The sequence below is a fragment of the Vipera berus genome, assembly GCF_964194415.1.
Source record: "Vipera berus genome assembly, chromosome: 2".
Lineage (NCBI taxonomy): Eukaryota > Metazoa > Chordata > Lepidosauria > Squamata > Viperidae > Vipera > Vipera berus.
Genome location: NC_138203.1, coordinates 50202021 through 50227101, shown reverse-complemented (window position 1 = coordinate 50227101; position 25081 = coordinate 50202021). Strand labels below are relative to the sequence as shown.

At 42.8% G+C, this 25081-nt stretch overlaps 1 protein-coding gene across 3 annotated transcripts in view; it reads left to right on the top strand.

Annotated features, from left to right (window-relative positions):
• The window catches only part of EPB41L4A (erythrocyte membrane protein band 4.1 like 4A), a 101830-nt gene that overhangs the window by 38744 nt on the left and 38005 nt on the right, over nt 1-25081 (top strand). For all 3 annotated transcript variants that reach the window (XM_081318741.1, XM_081318740.1, XM_081318742.1), the window contains 4 exons: nt 15884-15981; nt 18684-18804; nt 21463-21550; nt 24093-24181. In XM_081318741.1, the coding sequence (XP_081174867.1) occupies nt 15884-15981; nt 18684-18804; nt 21463-21550; nt 24093-24181 (396 nt within the window). The remainder of the gene's footprint in view (nt 1-15883; nt 15982-18683; nt 18805-21462; nt 21551-24092; nt 24182-25081) is intronic.

Here is a 25081-nt window from a genome sequence, read left to right as displayed (position 1 = left end):
AAACTTTATTTTAAAAATAGTGAGAAATAGTTTACTCAAATCACATGAGTCTCAATGAGATGCAGTAATGTTCAATGCAATGAGTTTTAATTTTATATGTACACAGTCCAGCATTTTGTACTGCTTGTTTTGTGTTTGTGGTGTGTGTGTGTTGGTTGGATGCTCTGATGAAAAGATTGTTTGGGAAAGGAAGGAATTTACAGTGCATAAAATGGAAATAAATGGGGGATTCAAAAATTTCATATTCCAGTATATATGTTCACAATGTGTGAAAAGCTGGGATTGCATAGAACGCCTAGGAAATCTATAGAATGTGTGATGTTTTCGTGCAAAGTATGAAATTTCTGTGTTATTTTAATATGCCATATACCATATTTTCCCTAGGTGTTTTATATAATACCTAGGCATTATGCAGAACAACAAGAACTATTTAGGCAAAGTATGAAAAGAGAGTCATGAAAAGGATTAGGGTTAAGGTTAGAGTTAGGGTTAGGCCTAACTAAGGCTAAGCCTAACCTTAACCATTCCTTGAAAAGACATATATGAAAATATAAGAAGAAATGCAAAATAAAGTACAGGAGTTTCTTACTGGAAAAAAAACAACAACCAAAAGAAAATTGACAAGGAAGGCCAGAATGGCATTTTAGTGGGAGTATTTTATACTTGGATGGTTTGCCTTTTGGTATTGCATAAAAATGTGTGAAATATTAAACATTTTATACTTTGACATCCCATTTTGACATTCTATAGATAGCCTAGGCTTTTTATAAAAAGTCTAATTTCATACATTGATAGTAACATATATATCACTTTTCTTTGTTAACAAAAACCTATTAAGGGCAAAAATTCATTACATTCATAGCATTAGTCATTATCCTTCTAGAAGTACAATGGACATCTTAGATTTATACTTTGCATATTTTATTTTTATATTTTATATAAGAAATATTTTAGAATATTTTAGAAATATGTATATATTTATAATGAAAGATCAAAAGTCATATAAACAGTTGTAAGTTATTTATAAAAAAATGTTTGATAATCAGATTCTATATACATTTTAAAAGGACCTGTTCAAGTGTGCAACTTTCACCTTGCGTGATCATTTATTGTACTAAATACACAAAAGCAGGTTTCATGGTTGACAATAGGATCATGCCAGAGCAATGTAAAATCTAGAATAATTGACGTATTTCTATATCTATTGCTCATCTACCTATTTACAGCCTTCTCTGCCCCAGTGCATAGATTTGAGGGAGCAAAATATGACTGTGTACTTGTTGCATTTTATATGTACAAAGTACCCTCTCTGTAACTTAAAGCGACTTTTTACATTTTACAATTATTATACTATTATATCTGGTTTAGCAGCTGATAAGTGCAAACAATTAATGTGTTTCCCCAAAAATATGTCTTATATTTTTGGGGGGACCAAAAGACCATTAGGGGGATGCCTGACTTTGCAGCCACCTGCCTACTCCATCCCACCATCTGGTTGCTTGCTGTCGCAATGGGGCAGGAGAGCACACATCGCACCGGTGCTGCCGCCACGAGGTGAGGAAAGGCAGGTGGGGGGGTGGAGTTGCCCCACAAGCCCCATACCCACTTATCGTGTTTCTCAGAAAATAAGACCTGGTCTTACATTTTTTTGCCTCCAAAAGAGGCAGTAGGTCTTATTTTCGGGGGATGTCTTTTTTCCCTGACACCTGCCTCGCCTCGTGACAGTGGCACCAACAGCCACCGTCTGGCAGGAGACCACGTGGCTGCCAGTCCCCTTCTCTAGCTGCTTCTGGCGAAGGCTATGTGGCCTACCATGCTGTGCTGCCGCCACGAGGTAGGACAGGTGGCGGAGGGGGTGGAACTGCCACAAATGCCCCATAGGCGCCCAAACATTTTTTCTCCAAATGGAGATCTGACAGAGACTAGAAGTTCTGTTTGTTTGTGAATGGGGCCCTTTGAGACAGAGCAGATTGCTCCATTTCAAAGCACCCCACTTGCAAACAGACAGAGCTTCTAGTCTCCGTCAGATCTCCATTTGGGGGGAAAGCATTTGGGCACCTATGGGGCACTTGGAAACCAAGTGAATTGTTCAGTTTCCAAGCGCCCCATAGGTGGCCAAACATTTCCCATCCCACCTCTGCCACTACACGCAGACAAGGGGCCGCGGGGCTGCCGCTGCTGCTGGACACTATTGGCTCCCATGCGCTCACTGCCACTTGTGTTGACCACACTCACACCTCCCTGGGCTTATTTTTGGGATAGGGCTTATATTAGGCCCACCCCCAAAAATCAGGCTAGGGCTTATTTTTGTAGTGGGCCTTATTTTTAGGGAAACACGGTACCTCCCCCCCACCCATTCAGTGAACCAGCTGCCTGCCAGCCTCTTCTCTTTCACTATCCTCCTAGGCAGGACTGCCATGTCCGCCGGCAGCTCACCTGCCCAGCAGTGGCAGTCATATCCTCCTCCATCTGTTTCTTGGGTCCCATAGCCAAAACCACCAGCCCAGGGATGATACAGAGAGCCTACCACCGGCCTCCAGAGCAGCTGCCATTGAAACCATACAGTACAGGCGGTGAACGGAGAGCAAGCAGCGCAATGCAGCGCTGCAGGACCCAAGCAGCAAGCGGCAGAGGAGGAGGCAGCTGCCACCACCGGGGACCAAAGAAAACCCTTCCAAGAATGGACACGGCTCATGTGCAGCAGTGGCGGCCTTTCACCTTCACTTCCCCCTGGTTCCGAAACAGTGGAGGGGTATCGGGTAAGGTGACGAGCCTCTCGTGCCCATCCTCCATAGTATGGCAGTCCAACTTGAGAGGGAGTGAAAGGGAAGAGGCCGGCAGGCAGCCGGTTTATTGAACAGGTGGGGGGAGGTCGCCGAGGGGGGAGTGGCCTGGCTGTGGGGGCCCTGAGTTAAACAGGTGCAGGATGGGTGGGGCAGCTCCATTCTCCCACTTGCCTTGTCTCAACTCATGGCAGTGGTCACATCGTACGGCCTCCAGCCCCATTGCAGCAACAAGCAACCAGACGGTGGGACGGAGTGGCTGGGCTTATTTTGGGGTAGGGCTTATATTAGGCACACGCTAAAAATCATGCTAGGACTCATTTTCTGGGTGGGTCTTATTTTTGGGGAAACATGGTACATGAAAAAAGTATTTGTAAGTGAAATTTAATAGGCTATGTACCCATCTGTTCGGCTTTAATTAAGGAAAACATTAAACAAGAAATTTTCTCAAATGTACTGAAGGATGGAAGCATGTACTGTTGAAAGAACCATGGATTTCAGAAAAAAGAAATCAAGCATTTTTGCAATAAACTTTACATGATTTGCCAGGATTCTAAGTGCTAAGTCAAAGTAAGATTTGATCCTTCATTAGTAAATCTAGAATACTCATTAGATGATCATACACAATGAGTCCTCCTCCTTACAGTGTGGGTGTCAAACTCGCCACATCATGTGACGTGTTGCGATGCATCACGACTTTTTTTGCATTGCCGGAGCTGGGGTGGGCGAGGCCTCCATATGTTGCCACTGGCCCACAGGCCTGCAGTTTGACACCCCTGCCTTACAGCATTAGGCAAATAATGTTTGGTTTCTGCAGACAGTTGTGATTTCTGTGCAACTGTTTGGTAAGGGAAACCCTTTATAGTGTGGTATGTTTTGACTTTAGCATAAGCCTTGAAACTTACATTATCTGGGTCAACAATCTATTCGGCAGACAGTTATGGTTGAAGGCATGAATATACGTAGGGAGCCAGTGTCATTTTAGTCATCTTAATTGAAGTTAGGTTTATATGAAGAGTGTGTTTTGCAAATGTTTCAAATTTAGCAATGCATACATGTTTTAAAGTGCTCTTAAATCAGTTGATGCTTTTTATGGTTATTCACTATATACACAACTTTCACTTCTTAATGTTAATTGCATGGTAATCATAGCATACAATACAATAGTGCCATATCAATCAGTCAGTTAAATCCTTACTTTAATCATAGACCAGCATAAAACATAATAAGGAAAGATTACCCCCATTTCAACAACAAAGCTGAAACTTATAAGACATAAAAAAGATCACTAAAAACTAAGATTGTCAAAACAATACTATAATATTAAAATACTAAGATCTCTCTCTATAAAAATTCTTAATACTAAGACTATGGACCGGTGAGAAGCACTCTTAAGCCACAAAAAGGATTTCAAAGAAAACAAAGATTTAAAACTATTAACAATAAAAAGGATTCTCAGTAAGTATACCCATGCCCAGCATCCTTAAATTCACTGTACATTTGAAAAGGGAAAATAATTTGCATCTGAACTAAAGATAAATAAACCAAATATTAATTTTTTATAATAGCTGAAATATGACCTTCCTAAATAGGCATATAAGGGACGCGGTGGCTTAGTGGGTTAGGACGCTGAGCTTGTCGATCAGAAGATCGGCAGTTTGGCAGGTCGAATCCCGAGCGCCGCGTAACAGAGTGAGCGCCTGTTACTCGTCCCAGCTTCTGCCAACCTAGCAGTTTGAAAGCACATAAAAATGCAAGTAGAAAAATAGGGACCACTACGGTGGGAAGGTAACAGCATTCTGTGCGCCTTTGGCGTCTAGTCATGCCGGCCACATGACCATGGAGACGTCCTCGGACAAACGCTAGCTCTTCGGCTTTGAAACGGAGATGAGCACCAGCCCCTAGAGTTGGAAATGACTAGCACGCATGTGCGTGGAAACCTTTACCTTTACCTAAATAGGCATATATACATTAGTTTTATTTGGGCTGTGTTTTCTGGTGACAATAATATTTGCCTATCTGATTGCCTTGGGAAGGACTCAAAAGGTGGACAAAAATGCCAAAGCCAGTGCTGATCGGGTGACCAACCAACCATAATAATAATACAAATTTGTTATAGCTGTCCCATTACAAAAGATTCTCGATGGTTTACAATATCCATTGTACAATTTAAAACAACCACACCGCATAACAACCTAGATAAAGCAGACATACCAATAAAAACAACGCTTAGGAAAAAGAAGAGAAGAACTCTACCGAGATCTTTTCTCAACTTGGCTAATGACCTAAATATCCAAGATGTCTGGAGGGAAAGAAATCGTAAGGTTAGACAATATACATATTACTCCAATCGACATAACTCATGGTCTAGAATAGACATGGTATGGATGACGAAAGAAATTAGTTCTGAAATAGACGAGGTGCATATAGCGACAGGTACTTGGGCTGATCACAATCCTATTAAACTTAGCTGGAAAGGCTCCAAAAAAATACCCAGATGGACGCTACAAAGAGCAATTTTAAAAGAAGACGAATTCAAATCTAAGATGGAGAGAGAACTAAGTTTTTTCTTTAAGGAAAATAAAGCTATAGACACCTCGGTACAAAACAATTGGGATACAGCCAAGGCAATGATGAGAGGGGTAGCGAGGGCATACATGGTATACAAAAACAAGGGGAAAAGACAACAACGGGAAAGATTAGAAGGGGAATATAAGAGTTTAGAAGTTATACTCCAACAAGATCCACAAAAAGAGAATATCAAACAATCTATGGACTTGATTAAACACAAGCTTAATATTTTAGACAAAGAGAAATTAGCACAACAACTGAGAAACACGAAACAAAATTTTTTTGAAAACGCAAATAAACCGGGCCGTTGGCTCGCATATAAATTGGGAAAACAAAAGGGGAAAAACTGGATTCGCGAACTACAAGATGAGGAAGGGAGAATATTCCACCAGGAAGAGAAAAAAAAAATCATAGCCCAGGAATTTTATGAGCGTTTATACAAAGAAGATAGCCAGGCAAGTGTGGAGAAAATGGAGGAATATTTTCAAAAAGCCAAATTACCCAAGGTCACAGAAGATACCAGAAATATGCTAAACGAGGAAATTCGGCTATCTGAGGTGATAAAAGCTATCAATGCACAAAAGAACAATAAAGCATCGGGCCCTGACGGTCTCCCGTCAGAAATCTATAAAGAACTACAAAATATCTTAGCACAACCCCTAGTGGTGGTATTTAACGCAGTATTAGAAGGCGCAAGAACGCCTAAATCTTGGTCGGAGGCAAACATAACCCTTATCCCGAAAGATAATACGGACCACACATTAATCCAAAATTATAGACCCATATCACTTCTTAATTCGGACTACAAGATATTTACATCAATTATAGCGGAACGATTGAAACGATTTCTGAACGATTTCATACACGTAGACCAGAATGGTTTTCTCGCTAAGAGACACACTAAGCACAACATTAGAATAATATTAGATACGTTGGAGTACTATGAATTACATAGTGGACAACAGATGGCATTACTTTTTTTAGACGCCCAAAAGGCATTTGACAATGTTAAATGGTCTTTTTTGCACCAACAACTTAGCTTCATGAATATGGGTGAAAAATTTATAAATATAATTAGGGCAATTTATGACAACCAGGAAGCAAAAATAATTATTAATGGGGAAGCATCTGGGAAGTTTCAAATTCAAAAGGGAACACGGCAAGGCTGCCCCTTATCACCATTGCTGTTTATATTGACACTTGAAGTATTAACGAGAATTATAAGAAACGACCCAAAGATAAAAGGATTAACCATTAAAAAGGAAACCTTTAAACTTCAAGCTTTCGTGGACGATCTGGTTTTTATTATGGAGGATCCATGTCAGACGGGACCAAATGTATTGGAAGAACTATCTAAATTTGGTGAGGTTGCCGGACTGCGAATAAACAGAAATAAGACCAAGATGATTGTTAAAAATATGACTAATAAACAAAAAGAAAATCTGGCTGGAATCATGGATATAGAAATAGTCAAGAAAATAAAATATCTAGGGATTAATATTACGGCTAGATGCACCTCACTCAAAAAAGATAATTATGATAATGTAGTGAATCAAATAAAAGGTGATCTGGAAAGATGGGGACATCTAAAACTCTCATTATTGGGAAGAATCGCTGTCATTAAGATGAATATTCTGCCTAAAATCCTGTTTCTGTTTCAGAATATCCCAATACAACTCGATTCTAAGTTTTTTTGAAATTTGAATAAATTATCATTAAATTTTGTTTGGCAGGGGAAAAAACCAAGAATTAAATTGAAATATTTACAGGACACGAAGGAAAATGGGGGTTTTGGATTGCCAGACTGGGAATTATATTACCACGCCGCGGCTCTGAGTTGGATTAGAGAATGGGTAATTTTGAGAAATAGAAGATTATTAACTTTAGAGGGTCACGATTTGCAATATGGCTGGCATGCTTTCCTATGGACGGAGAAACAAGGTCTTTTCTCACATTTTCAAAAACATCGGATCAGGCAAGCGTTACTTAATACCTGGAAAAAAATTAGATCTCATAATTACACTAAAGTACCGGTCTGGCTATCCACCCTTGAAGCGATTGTTTACCCAAATCTATTTGATTTGGGTAACATAATTTCATACAAGGATATTCTGAATGAGGAGGGGGAATTGAAACTTAGGAATGAACTAGAATTACAAGGTATAAAACTCGATTGGTGGGCCTACTTACAAATCCAATCAAGATTTAGGAAGGATAAAAAAGAATGGGGGATATATACCTCTGAAATAGCATTGGACAAAATATTATTGGGACCAGACTCCAAACAAATAAAGAATTTATATAAATTGCTTTTGGGATATAAGCTGTTTGAAGAGCAAGTGAAGGATCCCATGTTGATCTGGGCCAACAATTTAGGACATAACATTGACTTAGGTACTTGGCAAACAATTTGGGACAGAAATAAAAGGATAACACTGGCCTCATCGTATAAAGAAAATTTATTTAAAATGTTTTATCAATGGCATCTTCCCCCAGCCCGTCTAGCAAAAATGTATACAACAGCATCTCCCAAATGTTGGAAGTGCTCTGAAGAGATAGGCACATACTTCCATACGTGGTGGTCTTGCAGTAAAACACAAAAATTTTGGAGAATGATTTCGATTTGGCTGAAAGAAATATTAAAACAAGATATTGAGTTTAGTCCAGAACTTTTCTTGTTGGGAATTACGAAAGAGAAATATCCTAAAGATGTGCTATATTTAACGATCCATATTATCACAGCAGCTAGAATGTCATTTGCGCAAAAATGGAAAAAGAATGAGATCCCAGGAGAAAAAGAGGTTATTAGGAAAATTTGGGATTGCGCAGAAATGGACAAACTAACTTTGGAACTAAAGAATAAAGATCAATCAGACTATTATAGAATTTGGAACAAATTGTATCTTACAATTTGTACTCAGGCCTCTGATCAACACATTGATCAGAGGCCTGAGTACAAAGCCCAATCTTAAGAGCCTTCCAAAACCCTAGCAAAATGTACATCATATGTATATCTCTTGGAAGATGCAGTTTAGGAGAGCAGTCACTGCAAAAGAGAAGGTGCACTTCCTAAGTTCCCTAAGATTACAGCATTTAATTTAGAGAAGCTGGAGCTCACCACTTTGCCTGAATGCGCAGGAGGGCAGAAATGATTAGGAACAGGTGATATCACATATAACCAGGTTCTGTGCTTTATAGATGAGACTAGTACCTTGAATAATACCTGGAAGTCAACAGGTAGCCATGTGGCAGTAATGATGCTGCTTGAGATGGTGTGTGACAAGAAGTCCCTGTTACTGCTTGTGCCAATGCATTTTGGATCAGCTGTAGTTTTAGGAAGGTCTTCAAGAGCAGTCCTATGTAGACTGTTTGGTCTAATGGTTAAGGCATCAGGCTAGAAAGCGGAAGACTATGATTCTAGTCCTGCCTTAGCCATGAAAGCCTGTTGGAGTAGTCATTCTCTCTCAGCTCACCTCATCTCACAGGGTTGTTTTTGTGGGAAAAATAGGAGGAGGAAGGTAGGTTGGATATGTTTGCTACCATGAATTATTTATAAAAATAATAAAGGTGCCATGGAGAAATTAAAAAATAAACGTATTCTACTAGTCCAATCATGAGGTGACTAGAGTGAGAGTAACTGTTCTGAACCAGCCCTCTTCTCGCAACCCCTATTCGAAAAGAAGAGACTGGAAAGCGTCCAAGGCTAAAAGGCTTCTGCCAAGATTTAATTACGCAGTTAACAAAAACACTAGAGCTTGTCTTCTCAAGCGGAAAAGTTGCTTTCAGCAACCAGCCCCTCCCCAAACACTCCTTTTATAGAGAGCTCAGGGCGTGGTCTCCCTGTGCCTCCTCCCGAGGAGTCCTGCAGCCTTTCTTTGTTTGTTCCTGCTTGACTGCCTCCTGCGTCGGGCGTCCTTGAACAGGGCCAGCTGTGGGTCATCTTCCTCCGCACTCTCGGGCTCACGCAGCTGAGAAGAGGTCCCCGGCTGAGGACTCTGCAAAGCCTCCAAACCATCATCAGCCGGTTCGTTTCCCTCCTCCAAACCATCATCAGCCGGTTCGTTTCCCTCCTCCCCCTCAGAGTCATCCGATACATCAGAGCCGGCTGTCGGACCCACAGGCTGGCCCTGAGTCACAACACTAACCAGCTGAAGTATTCCTGGTCAAGGAGCAGGTACAACTGGTAGCTGAGATAAACCTGTGCAAAGGTTGCCTTGGCCACAACTACTGGTACTACATGTTCATCAAGCAGAAACTGTTTGTCCAGGAGGATTTCCACGTTCTGCACTAGTTCTTGCATGAAGTACATTGTTGTGACTCAGGGCCAGCCTGTGGGTCCGACAGCCGGCTCCGATGTATCGGAGGACTCAGATGTGGGGGAGGAGGGAAACGAACCGGCTGATGATGATTTGGAGGCTTTGCAGAGTCCTCAGCCGGGGACCTCTTCTCAGCTGTGTGAGCCCGAGAGTGCGGAGGATGATGACCCACAGCTGGCCCTGTTCAAGGACACCCGACGCAGGAGGCAGACGAGCAGGGACAAACAAAGAAAGACTATGGGACTCCTCGGGAGGAGGCACAGGGAGACCACGCCCTGAGCTCTCTATAAAAGAAGTGTTTGGGGAGGGGCTGGTTGCTGAAAGCAACTTTTCCGCTTGAGAAGACAAGCTCTTGTGTTTTTGTTAACTGCGTAATTAAATCTTGGCAGAAGCCTTTTAGCCTTGGACGCTTTCCAGACTCTTCTTTTAATTAGGGGTTGCGAGAAGAGGGCTGGTTCAGAACAGTTTGCTTTCAGCCACCCACCCCTTAATACTACGATGGAGCAGCTTCTTGCCGAGAATGCCCAGCTCAACCAGCAACTCACCTTGCTGGCCACTCAGGTGGCACAACTGCAGGCTCAGGTACATGCTGCCCCCCCACCCAGGAGGAAATGTCAGATAGCTATGCCGGATAAATTTGCTGGTAAACCAGAACTGTTTCCTGCCTTCCTGGGACAATGCCAGCTTTATATCAGCGTGAGAGCAGCTGATTTCCCCACTGACCGAGATAAGGTGGGATTCGTGTTGAGCCTTCTGTCGGGAGATGCAGCTCGTTGGGGCACGCCTCTGTTGGCACAGCCTAGCCCTTTGTTGGATAACTTTGGGGGGTTTTGTGACCATATGCGCCTCATGTACGAGGACCCGATTAAGGCGCAGACCGCCACCCGACGTCTGAAAGCTTTGAGGCAGGGTCAGCGCCCCCTACAGGCCTATATCAGCGATTTCCGGCTGCTTAGCCAGGATTCCGCCTGGAATGAGGCTGCGCTCGTGGATGCCTTTCAGGATGGCTTGTCAGAGGAGATGTTGGATGAGCTGGCCCGCGTGGACATTCCCTCAGACCTGAATGGGCTGATCCATCTTTGTCTGCGGATCGATGCCCGGCTGCAGCAGCGTAAGAGTCGCCGTGCCACCCCACAGACCCCTGCCGCCCCTGTTGTGCGTGAGCCCCCAGTCCAGAGGGAGGAGCCAATGGAGCTGGGTGCCGCCAGGTCCCGTCTATCGGTGACGGAAATGGACAGACGACGAACGGAGGGGTTGTGTTTTTACTGTGGGGACCCTGGACATTTGGCTGCTTCTTGCCCGAAGAAGCGTCAGCGGGCGTCAGTGACCAAGCCTGCCCCGAGAAAGTCCCCTGCTTTGCTATCGGGAAACGGCCCGAGCCCGATCTAGACGGTGTGAAAGATCGGGCGACCCACAACGATCACGCCGAGCGACGCCGTTCCGACGGTGCCTGTGAACCTCCATGGCATTTGATTTTGGAGGCACGACTGATCCTTCCTGGCAAGCCAGAGGGGATTCCGGTCCATGCCTTAATTGACTCTGGGGCTACCACTAACTTTATGGATTCGGCCTTTGTGGCCAAATGGGCTGTTCCCCAGTGTCCGGTGGATCCGCCCATGCTTGTGGAGACCATCGATGGTCGAGTGCTCCTGTCCGGGCCTATCACGGCCGCCACGCAACCCGTGTGTATGGCCATCAGTACCCATGTGGAGGCCATTCAGTTTTACGTCACTTCGGATCTGCACTTCCCCGTGGTCTTGGGACTGGCGTGGCTCCGGGCGCATGATCCACAGATCTATTGGTCTCAGAACTTGGTCACCTTCCCAAGTTTGCAGTGCGTGGACCACACCCGCCATATTTGTGCCGGCCAGGTGGAGGGTTCCCCAGGGGTTTCCTTGCCTCCCGAACTGTCCGACTTTGCTGACGTGTTCAGTGAGTCAGAGGCGGACCAATTACCCCCGCACAGGCCCTACGACTGCTCCATTGACCTAGTCCCTGATGCGCCTCTCCCAGTGGGGCGTTTGTACTCCATGTCGGAGCCCGAGTTGGCTGCATTGCGGGACTTCCTGACAAAGAACTTGGCTCGTGGATTCATCCGGCCCTCGTCCTCGCCAGTGTCTGCGCCCGTGCTCTTCGTCAAAAAGAAGTCGGGCGAGTTACGGCTTTGCTGTGACTACCGGAAACTCAATGCCATCACGGTGCGTAACCGCTACCCGCTGCCCCTCATCCCCGAGCTCTTGGACCGACTCCGGGAGGCTAAGATCTTCACGAAACTGGACCTGCGTGGAGCTTACAACCTCGTCAGGGTTCGGCCGGGTGATGAGTGGAAGACGGCGTTTGGTACTCGCTATGGACATTTCGAGTACACGGTGATGCCGTTTGGCCTGACCAACGCCCCCGCTGTGTTTCAGCATTTTATGAACGACATCTTTTGGGATCTGTTGGACCAGTTTGTTGTGATTTACCTGGACGACATCCTGATTTACTCCCCGTCGCGTGAAGCGCATCATCAGCATCTCCGTCAGGTCCTGCAGCGCCTCCGGAAACATCGGCTGTTTGCCAAGTTGGAGAAGTGCCAGTTCTACCAGGTGACCATTGATTTCTTGGGCCACCGCATTTCTCCTGAGGGCATCGCCATGGATCCGAGTAAAGTTGAGTCGTTGCAGAGTTGGCAACCCCCGCGTCGCGTGAAGGATGTTCAGCGACTTCTTGGATTTGCCAACTACTATCGGACATTCATCCCTGGCTTTGCTGCCTTGACAGCCCCCCTCACCCGGCTCCTGCAGAAGAAGACTCGGTTCCAGTGGAACGCCCCCGAACAACAGGCGTTCCAAGCTTTGAAGGACGCCTTCATGAAGGAGCCCATCTTGAAGCATCCTGACCCGCAACGGCCGTTTGTCGTGGAGGCGGACGCCTCCGACATTGCCATTGGGGCCGTGTTACTCCAGGCAGCGACGCCCAACGGTACCCTTTTCCCTTGCGCGTATCACTCTCGGAAATTGAACCCCTCGGAGCGCAACTATACCATCTGGGAGAAGGAGCTGCTGGCCATCAAGGCGGCGTTCGAGGCTTGGAGGCATCATCTGGAGGGGGCGCGGCATCAGATCGAGGTCCGGACGGACCACAAGAATCTGGAAAGCCTGCAGACCGCTCGGAATTTGAACCAACGCCAGATCCGGTGGTCCCTCTTCTTTGCGAGGTTTGACTTCCGGGTGCGGTACATACCAAGCGGGCACAACCAGAGAGCGGATGCTCTGTCCAGGAAGCCCGAGTACACCCGAGTGGAAGACAAGCTTCCGCCCAGGACAGTGATCCCCGTCGAGTCTTTTGCTGCGGTGCGGGAGCCGGTGGATATACGGGCTCGGATCCGGGAGGCGCAGCAGCAGGAGGCGTGGGTGGCTCAGCGGAAGGAAGAGGTGGGGCCAGATTCGCCTTGGTCGGTCACGGATGGACTCCTGTATTATCGTGACCGGCTCTATGTTCCAGGAGGGCCACTCAGGGGACTCGTCCTCAGCCAATGTCATGATAACCCGGCTGCGGGGCATTTTGGCCTGTTCAAGACTCTGAACCTGGTCTCCCGTACCTTCTGGTGGCCCCGAGTCCGACACGATGTCCAGTCTTATGTCACCTCCTGCGTCCCATGCAGGCAGGCCAAGTCAGCGACAGGGGCCCCGCCTGGTTTACTGCAGCCTTTGCCAACGCCCAAGAGACCCTGGGGGGCTGTGTCCATGGACTTTCTGACGGATCTACCCCCATCCTCCGGCTTCACGACAGTGTTTGTGGTGGTGGACATGTTGACCAAGATGGCGTACTTCATCCCCTGTCGCGGCTTACCGTCAGCTCGCGCCACTAGTCGCATGTTCATCCAACAGGTGTTCCGGCTGCACGGCCTTCCCGATAGAGTCGTCTCCGATAGGGGGGCCCAGTTTACAGCCCGCTTCTGGCAGGAGTTGATGCGGGCGTTGGACATTAAGGTTTGCCTCTCGTCCGCGCATCATCCTCAGACCGACGGGGGTACCGAGAAGGTCATCGGCATTTTAGAGCAGTATCTGCGCTGCTACGTTAACCTGCAGCAGGACAATTGGGTGGACTACTTGGCCATAGCCGAGTTTGCCTTTAACAACTCGCAGCACACCTCCACGCAGATGACACCGTTCTTGGCCAACGTGGGTTATCACCCCCGGTTTTTCCCCCTTTCTCCCGTGGACTCACCGGAGCCGGCAGCGAACGAATTCATGGCGGAGTTACAGGCAATCCATCGGTTGGTGCGACGGCAGCTGGAGAAGGCCAAGGCCGACTACAAGAGGTTCGCCGATCGGTCGAGAAGGGATACGCCTCCACTATCGGTGGGGGATCGGGTCTGGCTGTCCACCAGGAACCTGCCATCCACTCGGCCGGCGAGGAAGCTGGACCACCGTTACCTTGGACCGTTCCCAGTCGAGGCCGTCATCAACCCGGTCGCCTATCGTTTAACTCTGCCACGTTCCCTGCGCGTGCACCCCGTCTTCCATCGGTCCTTGCTGGTCCCCGAACGACCGGCCTGTCCACTTCGCCAGGCGGAACCTCCACCATCAGGAACTCGTGATGGAGGCAGCACCCCCGAGTACGAGGTCGCCAGCATCAGGGATTCCCGCTGGCTGAAAGGTCGCTTCCAGTACCTGATCGAGTGGAAAGGGTACGGGCCGGAGGACTTCACATGGGAAGACGCGACCGCCGTTCATGCCCCTGCGTTGGTGACCGCTTTTCACGAACAGTTCCCATCCCGACCGCATCCGGATCGGCAGACCCGGGGGAAGGGCCCTGCGGTGCGGGATAGTGTTGTGACTCAGGGCCAGCCTGTGGGTCCGACAGCCGGCTCCGATGTATCGGAGGACTCAGATGTGGGGGAGGAGGGAAACGAACCGGCTGATGATGATTTGGAGGCTTTGCAGAGTCCTCAGCCGGGGACCTCTTCTCAGCTGTGTGAGCCCGAGAGTGCGGAGGATGATGACCCACAGCTGGCCCTGTTCAAGGACGCCCGACGCAGGAGGCAGACGAGCAGGGACAAACAAAGAAAGACTATGGGACTCCTCGGGAGGAGGCACAGGGAGACCACGCCCTGAGCTCTCTATAAAAGAAGTGTTTGGGGAGGGGCTGGTTGCTGAAAGCAACTTTTCCGCTTGAGAAGACAAGCTCTTGTGTTTTTGTTAACTGCGTAATTAAATCTTGGCAGAAGCCTTTTAGCCTTGGACGCTTTCCAGACTCTTCTTTTAATTAGGGGTTGCGAGAAGAGGGCTGGTTCAGAACATACATCCCCATCCAAGACTGAAAATAAAAGCATCCAAAACCCAGGAGGTCCAAATAGACATATCCGCTCAGTCTTGTCAGGATTCAACTCTAGTATATTCTTCCTCATCCAGACCAAAACAGTCTCCACACACAGGATTAGTACATCAGTAGTTCAGCTGTGCACCCAGGGTTGAGATATACAGTCGGATATCATCTACATCGGGTGTCAAACTGCCGGCCCACAGGCCGGATGCGTCACGTGGAAGCCGCGCCCACCCCATTGCCGACAATGGCAAAACCTTCCCAATATGGTGCATGACGTCACGTGACGTCACAAGTTTGACATGTCTGATCTACATACTGATGATACCAAACTCCATATTGACAAATGATTTTAGCCAGTTAGTTCATATAGGTGTTAAACCAGGGGTCTTCAAACTTGGCCCTTTTATGACTATGCAAGGCACGCTGGCTAAGGGAATTCTGGGAGTTGAAGTCCACAAGTCATAAAAGGGCCAGGTTTGAAAAACCCTGGTTTAACACCTATATGAACTAACTAAAAGGGAAAAGAGTGTCAAATACTGAGTCACTTCAGATGTGAAGGGCCACTGGTGCAGTCTCTCCACTGTGGGGAAATAACGTTGATCAGAACTTGGTTATCTTTTGATTTACACTTTTATGTAGTTTTCAGTTTAAAAATTACGTTTAAAATGAATATATGCTAAGGATAATTATTTATAAAAATAGTCTTTGGAAAAAAAATACAAGCTAATGTGGAAATAAGATGGAATTGGTACACATTTGAATATATGTGGAACTAAAAGCACAATCCCATCTCAGACTTAATGAACAATAATAGTATAAATAAAACTGTTGCATATAAAAATGGGCATGTTAAGGAGTTTACAACTGTATGTGCTAATGCTCATTTTCTCTTTGTTTTAGGTACCAGTTCTTTTTGCAGGTAAAGCAGGATGTCTTACAAGGGCGTTTGCCTTGTCCTGTCAATATTGCTGCTCAGTTGGGAGCTTATGCAATACAGGGTATGTGCTGATACAGTATTTTCCTTTTTAATACTGTCTTTTATTTGCAGTACAGGTTTGATTATACCTTAAAACCTGTGTTTCTTTGAGTTGAATGTAGTATATTGATATGAATTTCTTCTTCAAGATCCATTCCAGAGGGATAATAAATGCATGCATTGGATGCCTATGTTCACACAAGATTGACTCACACATAGTGTAAGATTAGCATTTTTAGTCATGGTTTCCTAAAAAAAACTATTGATTCCTGTTTCAAACATAATGGTTTAGGTTTACTAAACCACTAGATTAGCTATGTGGCAATGTTCAAGATCACCAAAATTTGCTGTTGGGTGTTTTTTGGGACACTAAAAATAGTTACTTTATCAGAGATCCACTCCATATTAAATTTTCAATGGGGGAGGGAGTAATAGTCCACAGAACTGGTGCCACAACAGATCTGCTAACCTTTAAAAGAGCTGTGTCTTCTTTAGTATTTATATGCAAAGTGAATATATATATAGTTTTAATTCATAGAAAACTGAGTTCAGTTTATGTAGGGCCACATTATAAAATGTTCAGCTATATTGAACTTGTTATATCATATGGTGATAGAAAGTTTCCAAAATGCTTTTGTAATTATTTTATTTTATTTAGAGTCACTTGATGGAGACATGGGTGGCATATAAATTAATAAATATATAAATAAAACAAATTTATTATTTTATTCACTTAAAAAATTATATAGCCATCCAATTCCTTCACATTCTTTTAAATGTGTTAGGCAAGGTTGGCATTTTTGCTTGTTTTTATTATTGTAACCTTGGGGCTTCCACTTAATAAGACTTATCACCACTTCACTCTTTTCTTCTTCAGACTAGAATCCAATATCCTCTTTTCAGAGTATCATTTTGAAGAATTTCAGGACTGAGGGAGATATTGAAGATCATCAGGGGGGAGGCTCAGGCAAACATTGCCTACAGAAATTGCTTGCTCCACACAGTCACACACACATCCTCGACACTGGAGAGGAAGAGATTTCAAGAGAGTGCTGTAAGCTGTTTGCATAGCCTACCTGCACCTCCCAGCACCAGTTTGCAGGTGCAATTGCATTGCTTTTGATATGTACAAGACAGTAAGCGGGCATTTGAACATTACAAAGGGTGAAGGAAGTGGTTAGAAGTCAAATAAAAGCCAAATGTGAAACTGAATGGTTATGTCTCTTTCCAGCCAGAAAGCACGTGTGATTTCTCATTTAGTGACTGCTTTGCTTAGTGCTTAGTTGCCCGTTTCAGTTAGGATTATTAAGGGAGGATACTAGGTTGCCACCAATCTTGGTGAAGTGTGACTTCTCCCTTAATTGCTTATCTGCTGCTATTTCCTGCTAATCTGCTAGAGAGGTTGGCTGCTAGAGAGGTTATATTCTGGCCAGTTCTTTTCTTCCTAGACTTTTGATTATGTCTTTTAAATAGTGTGTAAGTGGGGTTTATCTCTATGTGTCTATTGATGGCGGATTCGTCTGAATGAATTTTCAGGAATCCTCTAGGATTTTTTTATTTGATTTGATCTAAAATGTTAAGTTTCCCAGTTGAAAATGTTTGAGGCTGTCCATGTGTCATTATTGTTAAGCAAAATAGTCACTAAGAAGGGAAGCCATATGACTGTGCTTTCCTTTTCCACTCTTCTCCATTCTTTGGAATGCTCACCCCAGCAATGGGATAGCCAACTACTGTAGCAGCTGCTATCTATAACTGACCAGACTAATCAGTTTCACACTTTAAGCTTCTGTTTGCCATCTAATAATTTTACTTCTGCTTTCTTTCCCCCCCACTCCTCCACCTTTTGGAATGCTCACCATAGCACTGGGATAAGGGAATTAATGTCCGTATTTACATTCATTGGAAATGAATAGGTACGAAACAGTAAGGAGACACACTGTGGGGCCTATACATCAAAAGGAATGAAGTGGTACTGGTAGCTGTGAACATGCTATGCAAAAGCTTGGTATATTCCCCATCATATGCATGATTACTCTCTTGTAATCCATTACTCTCCAGTCTCCATTGGGAGGGAGGGAGGGAGGGAGAAAAAATGTCAAACACAGGAGAGATTGCCTACAAAGATTGCTTGTTTTTCCCCTCCCCCACTCTCCATTGTTTAGGTAATTGCCTCTGCAAAACAGGAAGGAAAAAAAACCCAGGCTATCTTTGTAAGCAGTTTCTCCTGTGCCTGATCCAATTTTTTTCCTCATCTTTCCCTTACAGAGCAAAGAAATTGGTGGTGAAATAATTACAAGGAGTAAGCAGGCATCCTATGGGAATACACTGTGCTCGGGTCTGTTAGTACCACTAAATTTCTTTCATTGTATATTCATTTATGTATGCCTGCTTACTATCTTGTAATCCCCTTTTGATCAATTTTTCTTCTATGCAAGGGGGTACAAAAGAAAAACAGGTGAGCCACAGAACAACATATGCTCACTGAAATGCCTGTTTTAATGCAACATGTTAAATGGGATCCATACTTAATTTTTTTCTATGTGAATAAATGTTTCTGTTCTTATTTTCTCTTCCATATTCCTAATTTCCACTTTTTGAATTAAATGCTATAATCTAGATTAATTTGGATTATTTTTAGTTGAGTAATTCCAACAAAATATTTTATGTGAATATCTATCCAAAAGTATGCAATTAAAAATTCATATTTTTGTGTGCATTGTATAGCTGAACTTGGAGACTATGATCCATGCAAGCACACTGCAGGTTATGTTTCGGAGTACCGTTTTGTTCCTGACCAGAAAGAAGAATTAGAAGATACCATAGAACAAATACACAAAACTCTGATGTAAGAATTTGTTTTTATTAAGTAATGTCAAATGACAACTTGTACAAAATAAAAGCATTAAAGGACCTTTACTTTGACTGCTTTTTAAAATATGCTTATGTGTTGGGTCCCTTTCTTGTCCATCCAGAACAAACATAAGTATAACACATTTTGGCTTAGTATTTTCTATGTCTTGTTTGTATATTACAGCCAGGATATGTCTGTAATTTCTGACTCGAGATGTTGGTCTGAATATCTTAACTAACTTTTCAAAATTATGGTTTATTTAATGAAACACCGATGGCTAGGTTCATACAATAGATAATTAGCTAGGTGGAAGCATCTGAACAACATTGTCCTGAGTTGGAAGCTAGGCAGGTCTATTTAGATGGGAGACTGTCAGTGACTATTTGGAGTTATAAGATAGAGTAGGAAGTTAAAATACTGTATATCCCAGGCTAAGGCAATGAAAATCATTTCTTTGCTGCTACTAAGAAAATTACAGAAATATTTCTGTGAAATTGCAGCAACTGAATTGACTTGAAGGAGGCTTCATGTTTTCATAATGATAAGTATATTTTACTAGGTTTCTAAACTATGGTTTATAAACAGATGGATTCATTTACATTTCATGTTATGCCAAACGTGCCTGCCACATCATGATTTAGCATGTGCAAATCTCGCCACAAAATGGTATAGATAAACATGAAAAATACTGGTAGGAAATTCTGTATTTCTGTAGATGCAGAAGAATGACACATTTCATCAAAAGTGGTGGGGGTGAAAAAAAGATGAAAGCAATCTATAAACTACTAAAAGTCTTGTATCTTTACCTGAGTGAAACAGTGCATCAGAGGACAGTGATCAGGGGGAACATGATAACTTTCTTCCAGAACTTGAGGGGCTGTCACAAAAAAGAGGGGATTGACTTATTCTCTAGGGCATCAGAATGCAGGACAAGAAGTAATGGGTGGAAGCTTGTCAAAGAGAGATACAACCTAGACATAAGGAGAAATTGTCTGTCAATAAGAGCAATCAGTGGAAAAGCTTGCTTCCTAGGTTTGTGGGCGTTCCATCACTGGAGGTTATAGACCTACTTGAGGGAGGACAAACAAAATTAGAGGAGGTTCCAGTTTGCTTGTTGCCACATCTGTGTATTGAAGGGTCTATGAAAGAAACAAAACTTTTTTGATATTTTATTTGTAAACCATAAGTAACATAAATTCTTTTATTAGGGCAGTTAATCACATGGAAATAGTAGTAATTTGTTTTTCTTTGTATTGAACAACAAGTTTAATATGTTCTGAGATCAGTATTCCACAAAGAATACTGCAAGAATACTGCAAGTGTAGTATTGCAGTGTAGTCAATTCCAAGAGAATTCTATAAGCAAACTGATTTTTGCCACACTCAGAGAAGGAGAATTGCAGTGATGAGACAGCAACATATTACATAAAATAGATCTGAATGGCCTAGAAAATTTACTGAAAGAGGGGTACAAAATGTAACCTTGTATTTTTATAAAAAGTACAATTACAACTGAATATGGGATATAGATTCAGTAGTCCCTGTGCTACAAGGGCAACTCAACTTTTTCCTATGAAGAAAACCTGTTGAAAATATATACAGTAAGAGTTTGTTAAGATTAGAATTCTTCTAAATTTGGAGATAATTATTTGATGTAAATATTTTGCTGACCTAAAAAAGAAGATTAACCTCCAAACTATATGTCTCTAAGCAGAACCAACTGATCTTGCTGCCCTTCCAAATGCTGCTTAAGAACTGACACTGCCTACGTTCAAGTACATTATCAGACTAAATCTTGTGAAAAACCAGAGATTTTCAATATCTTTCAAAATTATCATCAGAGTGAATGAGCATAAACCAATAAAAAAGGCAGTAGCTTAGTAAGAAAACATAACCATATGCTAGTCTTTACTTTGATCATCTCAGTCTCTTGGTGGAGAACTGTACTGGACATACACTTTCTCATTTTAAATATATTCCTTCAAATATTGACTCTATCTTTGAGGAATCAAAGTTTCCATACAGTCCCATTTGGGCTCCAAATAAAAGCAGTGCATGAGCTTTAGCTGAAAATATTATTAATGTAGCTACTACATGCATCTCTGAAATGGTAGAAGGATTGTATATTTTGCTGATTTTTGAAGGTTTTGGATTATATAATCCAATGAACATCATATATAATTTGTAAGGATTTTAATGTGTTGTATAAGGTATTAGCTGCCAGGTATGAATTTCTGGGGAACGTGGTGGCTCAGTGGGTTAGGACACTGAGCTTGTTGATCAGAAGGTCGGCAGTTTGGCAGGTCGAATCCCGAGTGCCGCATAACAGAGTGAGCGCCTGTTACTCGTCCCAGCTTCTGCCAACCTAGCAGTTCGAAAGCACGTAAAAAATGCAAGTAGAAAAATAGGGACCACTACAGTGGGAAGGTAACAGCGTTCCGTGTGCCTTTGGCGTCTAGTCATGCCAGCCACATGACCACGGAGACGTCCTCGGACAAGCGCTGGCTCTTCAGCTTTGAAACGGAGATGAGCACCCGGCCCCTAGAGTTGGAAACGACTAGCACGCATGTGTGGGGGAACCTTTACCTTTACCTATGAATTTCTGGACTTTGTTGTGAATAAATACATCTAAGAATGTTATTTTATTCAACAGTGGCCAAGTTCCAGCTGAGGCAGAACTGAATTACTTAGGAGTAGCAAAGACACTTGAAATGTATGGAGTGGATCTTTATCCTGTCTATGTAAGTAATATTTTTAAAGTTACAATTCATTATACCTTATTTATTTGTTTGGTTAATCATTTATTAGGCTTTTAGTAACATGGGGATGCAATTGACTGAGTTTCATAATTTTTTCTTCTTCTAAACTAAGAATCACTTAATAGCTATTCAACAGATTGTATGGGCAGCTCACAACAATCAAAGAAATTACAATAAAATCAATAAAACATGAGAAATAAAGGTAAAAGATGGCAAAGGTGATGAAATGAACGGTCTCCCTTTCCTTTCTCAAAGGCTTGGGTGAAGTTCCAAGTCCCCACAGCTCTTCTAAATGACAGCAGTGTGGAGGCCATGTGGAATTCAGAAGGAACTAAAGAACATCACTGTCAAATGCTTTTTATTTCAAGGACAAGAAAGATTACTTATGGCAACATGATACCTCTGGACTCAAGAAATAGACTAAAGACACAAAAAGAATTGATTTAAAAACATAGAAATCTACCATAGTTAATGCTTCTACTACAATATTTGTAAATAAGTAGAAATTATTTTAAAAAATGATCTCAAAGAAGGAACCCTATGGAAGATAATATAATTTGAAACAGATATAGGAAGTTTTCACCTACAAACTATCCGTTCAGCAACCATTCAAAGTTAAAGCAGTGCTGAAAAAAATCACTTTACAGCCCATTAATGACCATTGGCAACCTTCACAGAATCTTTCAATCATGTGATTGCCGTTATTCTCAGTGCTTGTTATCTGTGCCAGATCGGTGGGTTTTTTCTCCCCCCCCCCACCTCTCTGGCAGAGCAGAGAGATTGGAGAGAAAGGAATTGTTTGTTCTTCCCATTGACAGCAATGCAGCTGTGCCAACAGTGACAAAGGGTCAAGCAAATAAATAATTGCCTACAGATATTGCTTGCCTTTCTCTCCCTCCCCACCCTCCCCCTCCAAGTTTGGAGAGATTTCAAAAGAATACTGTAAGCTGATTGCATAGCAATATCTTACTGGGGAAGCTGCCAGGAGGAAGCAGAGATCAGCTGAGGATGGGGGGGGGGCAACAGAGATAAGTGGTAGAATGCAGGGCAGATGAAAGAACAGAGATAACATAGTTAGCAGGTGGGGAGAGTTGAAGAGCATGTTGCAGTTATAAATGTGGACAAGCTGCTATGCCCAAATTTTGATCACTTGACCATGGTGGGGCTGCAACAATTATAGTTCAAGGGTCAGCCTTAACTGCCCTTCATTCAGCACTGTTGTGACTTCAAGTGGTGGCTAAACAAGTTGTCATTATCTGAGGACTACCTATATTTAGTTTCTGAATTTAAAGACTGTTACATGTTCCCACTGGGGATTCATTATGTTGAATGATGTTGTTTATAAAATAAATGAAGCAATCAATAAACTTTGGTGTTATTTGTTCACCCAGAGTCCCCGAGTCAATAGGGCCATCTTCTAATAGCATTCCATGGGAAAGATATGTAAACTTTTGAAGAATTTGAAAAGGATGATTACTTTACAAAGTTAGTACAATACGGTAGTCCCCAACCTTTTCGGTACCAAGGACTGGTTTTGTGGAAGACAATTTTTCCATGGACAGGGGAGGGGAGAAGGAAGAGGGTGTAGCCTAGATCCTCGCATGCACAGTTTACAGTAGGGTTAGCGCTCCTATGGGAATATAATGCCTAATGATATAAGGTGGAGCTAAGACAGTGATTCTAGCGCTAGGAAGAGGCTGCAAATACAGATGAGCTTTGCTCATAGCTCACCTCCAGCTATGCAGCCTGGTTCCTAACAGGCCATGGACTGGGACCGGTCCATGGACCGGGGGTTGGGGACCCCTGTGTTAGTGGAATTATTGAGTTATTTTCCTGGAAAAGCAAATTATACTGCTGAACCACAAATTTATTTACACTTTCTTCCATTCCAAAAGCAGCTTAGAAGACATTCAGAAGGCTGAGCCTCGTAGGCTTGTAGACTATACTGTATAATTCTCTGGATCTTGGACAGGGTCAGCAATCCTTGAAATCTATTGCAAAGCAGTAATTCTGTTACTCTAGAACAAGATACTTTTTTTAAAGACAAAAGTTAAATCCTTGAAAATTCATATTTGAGGTAAGCATGGATTAGGGAACTTTCTGTTAAAGATTGTGGTTGCGTTGCCATACAAAAGGCAATTAACTATTATAAAAAGTATAAGATTACAAATCTGTGGGATTTATTCTAAGTGTCACTAGAAGATAAAAGGAATATACATGCAACAGATATGTTCAGGCAGGAAATTATAAAAGTAAAACAGAATCTGAGTAAAGTCCTTAAGAAGTTCAAAATAACAGGAAATAATAGATAATTAGTAGGCTCAGACTTAAGTGGAGGGAGGGGAAGCTTATTTAATATTGACAATGGATTTTTTTGTTGTTGTTGCAACTGCTATGATGGAACCAGATTAGAAAATGTTCTTCTTTATCTCTACACAGTGATCTATTGTGAAAAATGTTTTTCTTTTGAAAAAAGTATCACATTAACAAATATAATTTAATTTAATTCAACATTTTTTTTCAGGGTGAAAACAAATCTGAATATTTTCTGGGCTTGAAGCCTATAGGAGTAGTTGTTTATAAGAATAAAAAACAAGTAGGGAAGTATTTTTGGTAAGTAAAATCTATAGTCCTTATCAATAATGGATGGTAAGCAACAATACATATGCACACTTTGTGCCTTCTTTTCCATCTATTTAATCTTCCAAGTAAATATTTTTCCTCAGATTGGTAAAGAATTAACTCCCTTTGATTGAGATATGAGTCCATGGATACACCCTTGCATGTTTTGATAACTACATACACAGTCCTCCGTTTATAACTGCAAAAGAGCCTGCTCATTATGGTCATAAGTTGTGATGATGTAAAGCAGGTGATCACGTGTCCAACTTGATTGTACAGCCTTTTCTTTCAGTGGTTGTTAAGCAAACCACTTGGTCATTAAGTGAATCACTTGTTAAGCAAACCCCTGGTTGCTCTAGGGCACTTTTGCAAAAACTGGAAATAAAAAACGGTTTTCAGCAAAAAGTTGTAAATTGTAGTCATATGAATGTGAGGTGCCACAATTCAACCCTAAGCTACAAATGTTCTCTTCTATTGGTACAGTGTTAACAGGTTCTAATCTATGTTGCATACATACCACCAGTGCTTTTTTTGTAAAATAAAAAGGTGCTGGAACTCACACATGTCATACAACCTGCTTTGCCTACCCTACAAGGTTCCATCCAAAAAAGGTGCCGGAACTCCGTTCTGGGCGTTCTATGACAAAAAAAGCCCTGCATACCACTATATTCAATTATTAGCTGCATATATAAGTTATTCGCATTAACTATTGCTATAAAAGAACTTGGGGAAAATAGAACTTAAGAGATGGTGGACTATGGAATGCTTATTTCCAATTTAGAATTAATTTCTGGCCTTTTTGTTATAGAGAATTGGAATATATAAACCTATATTTATCTAAGGAATTAAAGAATGTCTATTGTATTAACTCTTTATAGTTAGACTGATTCT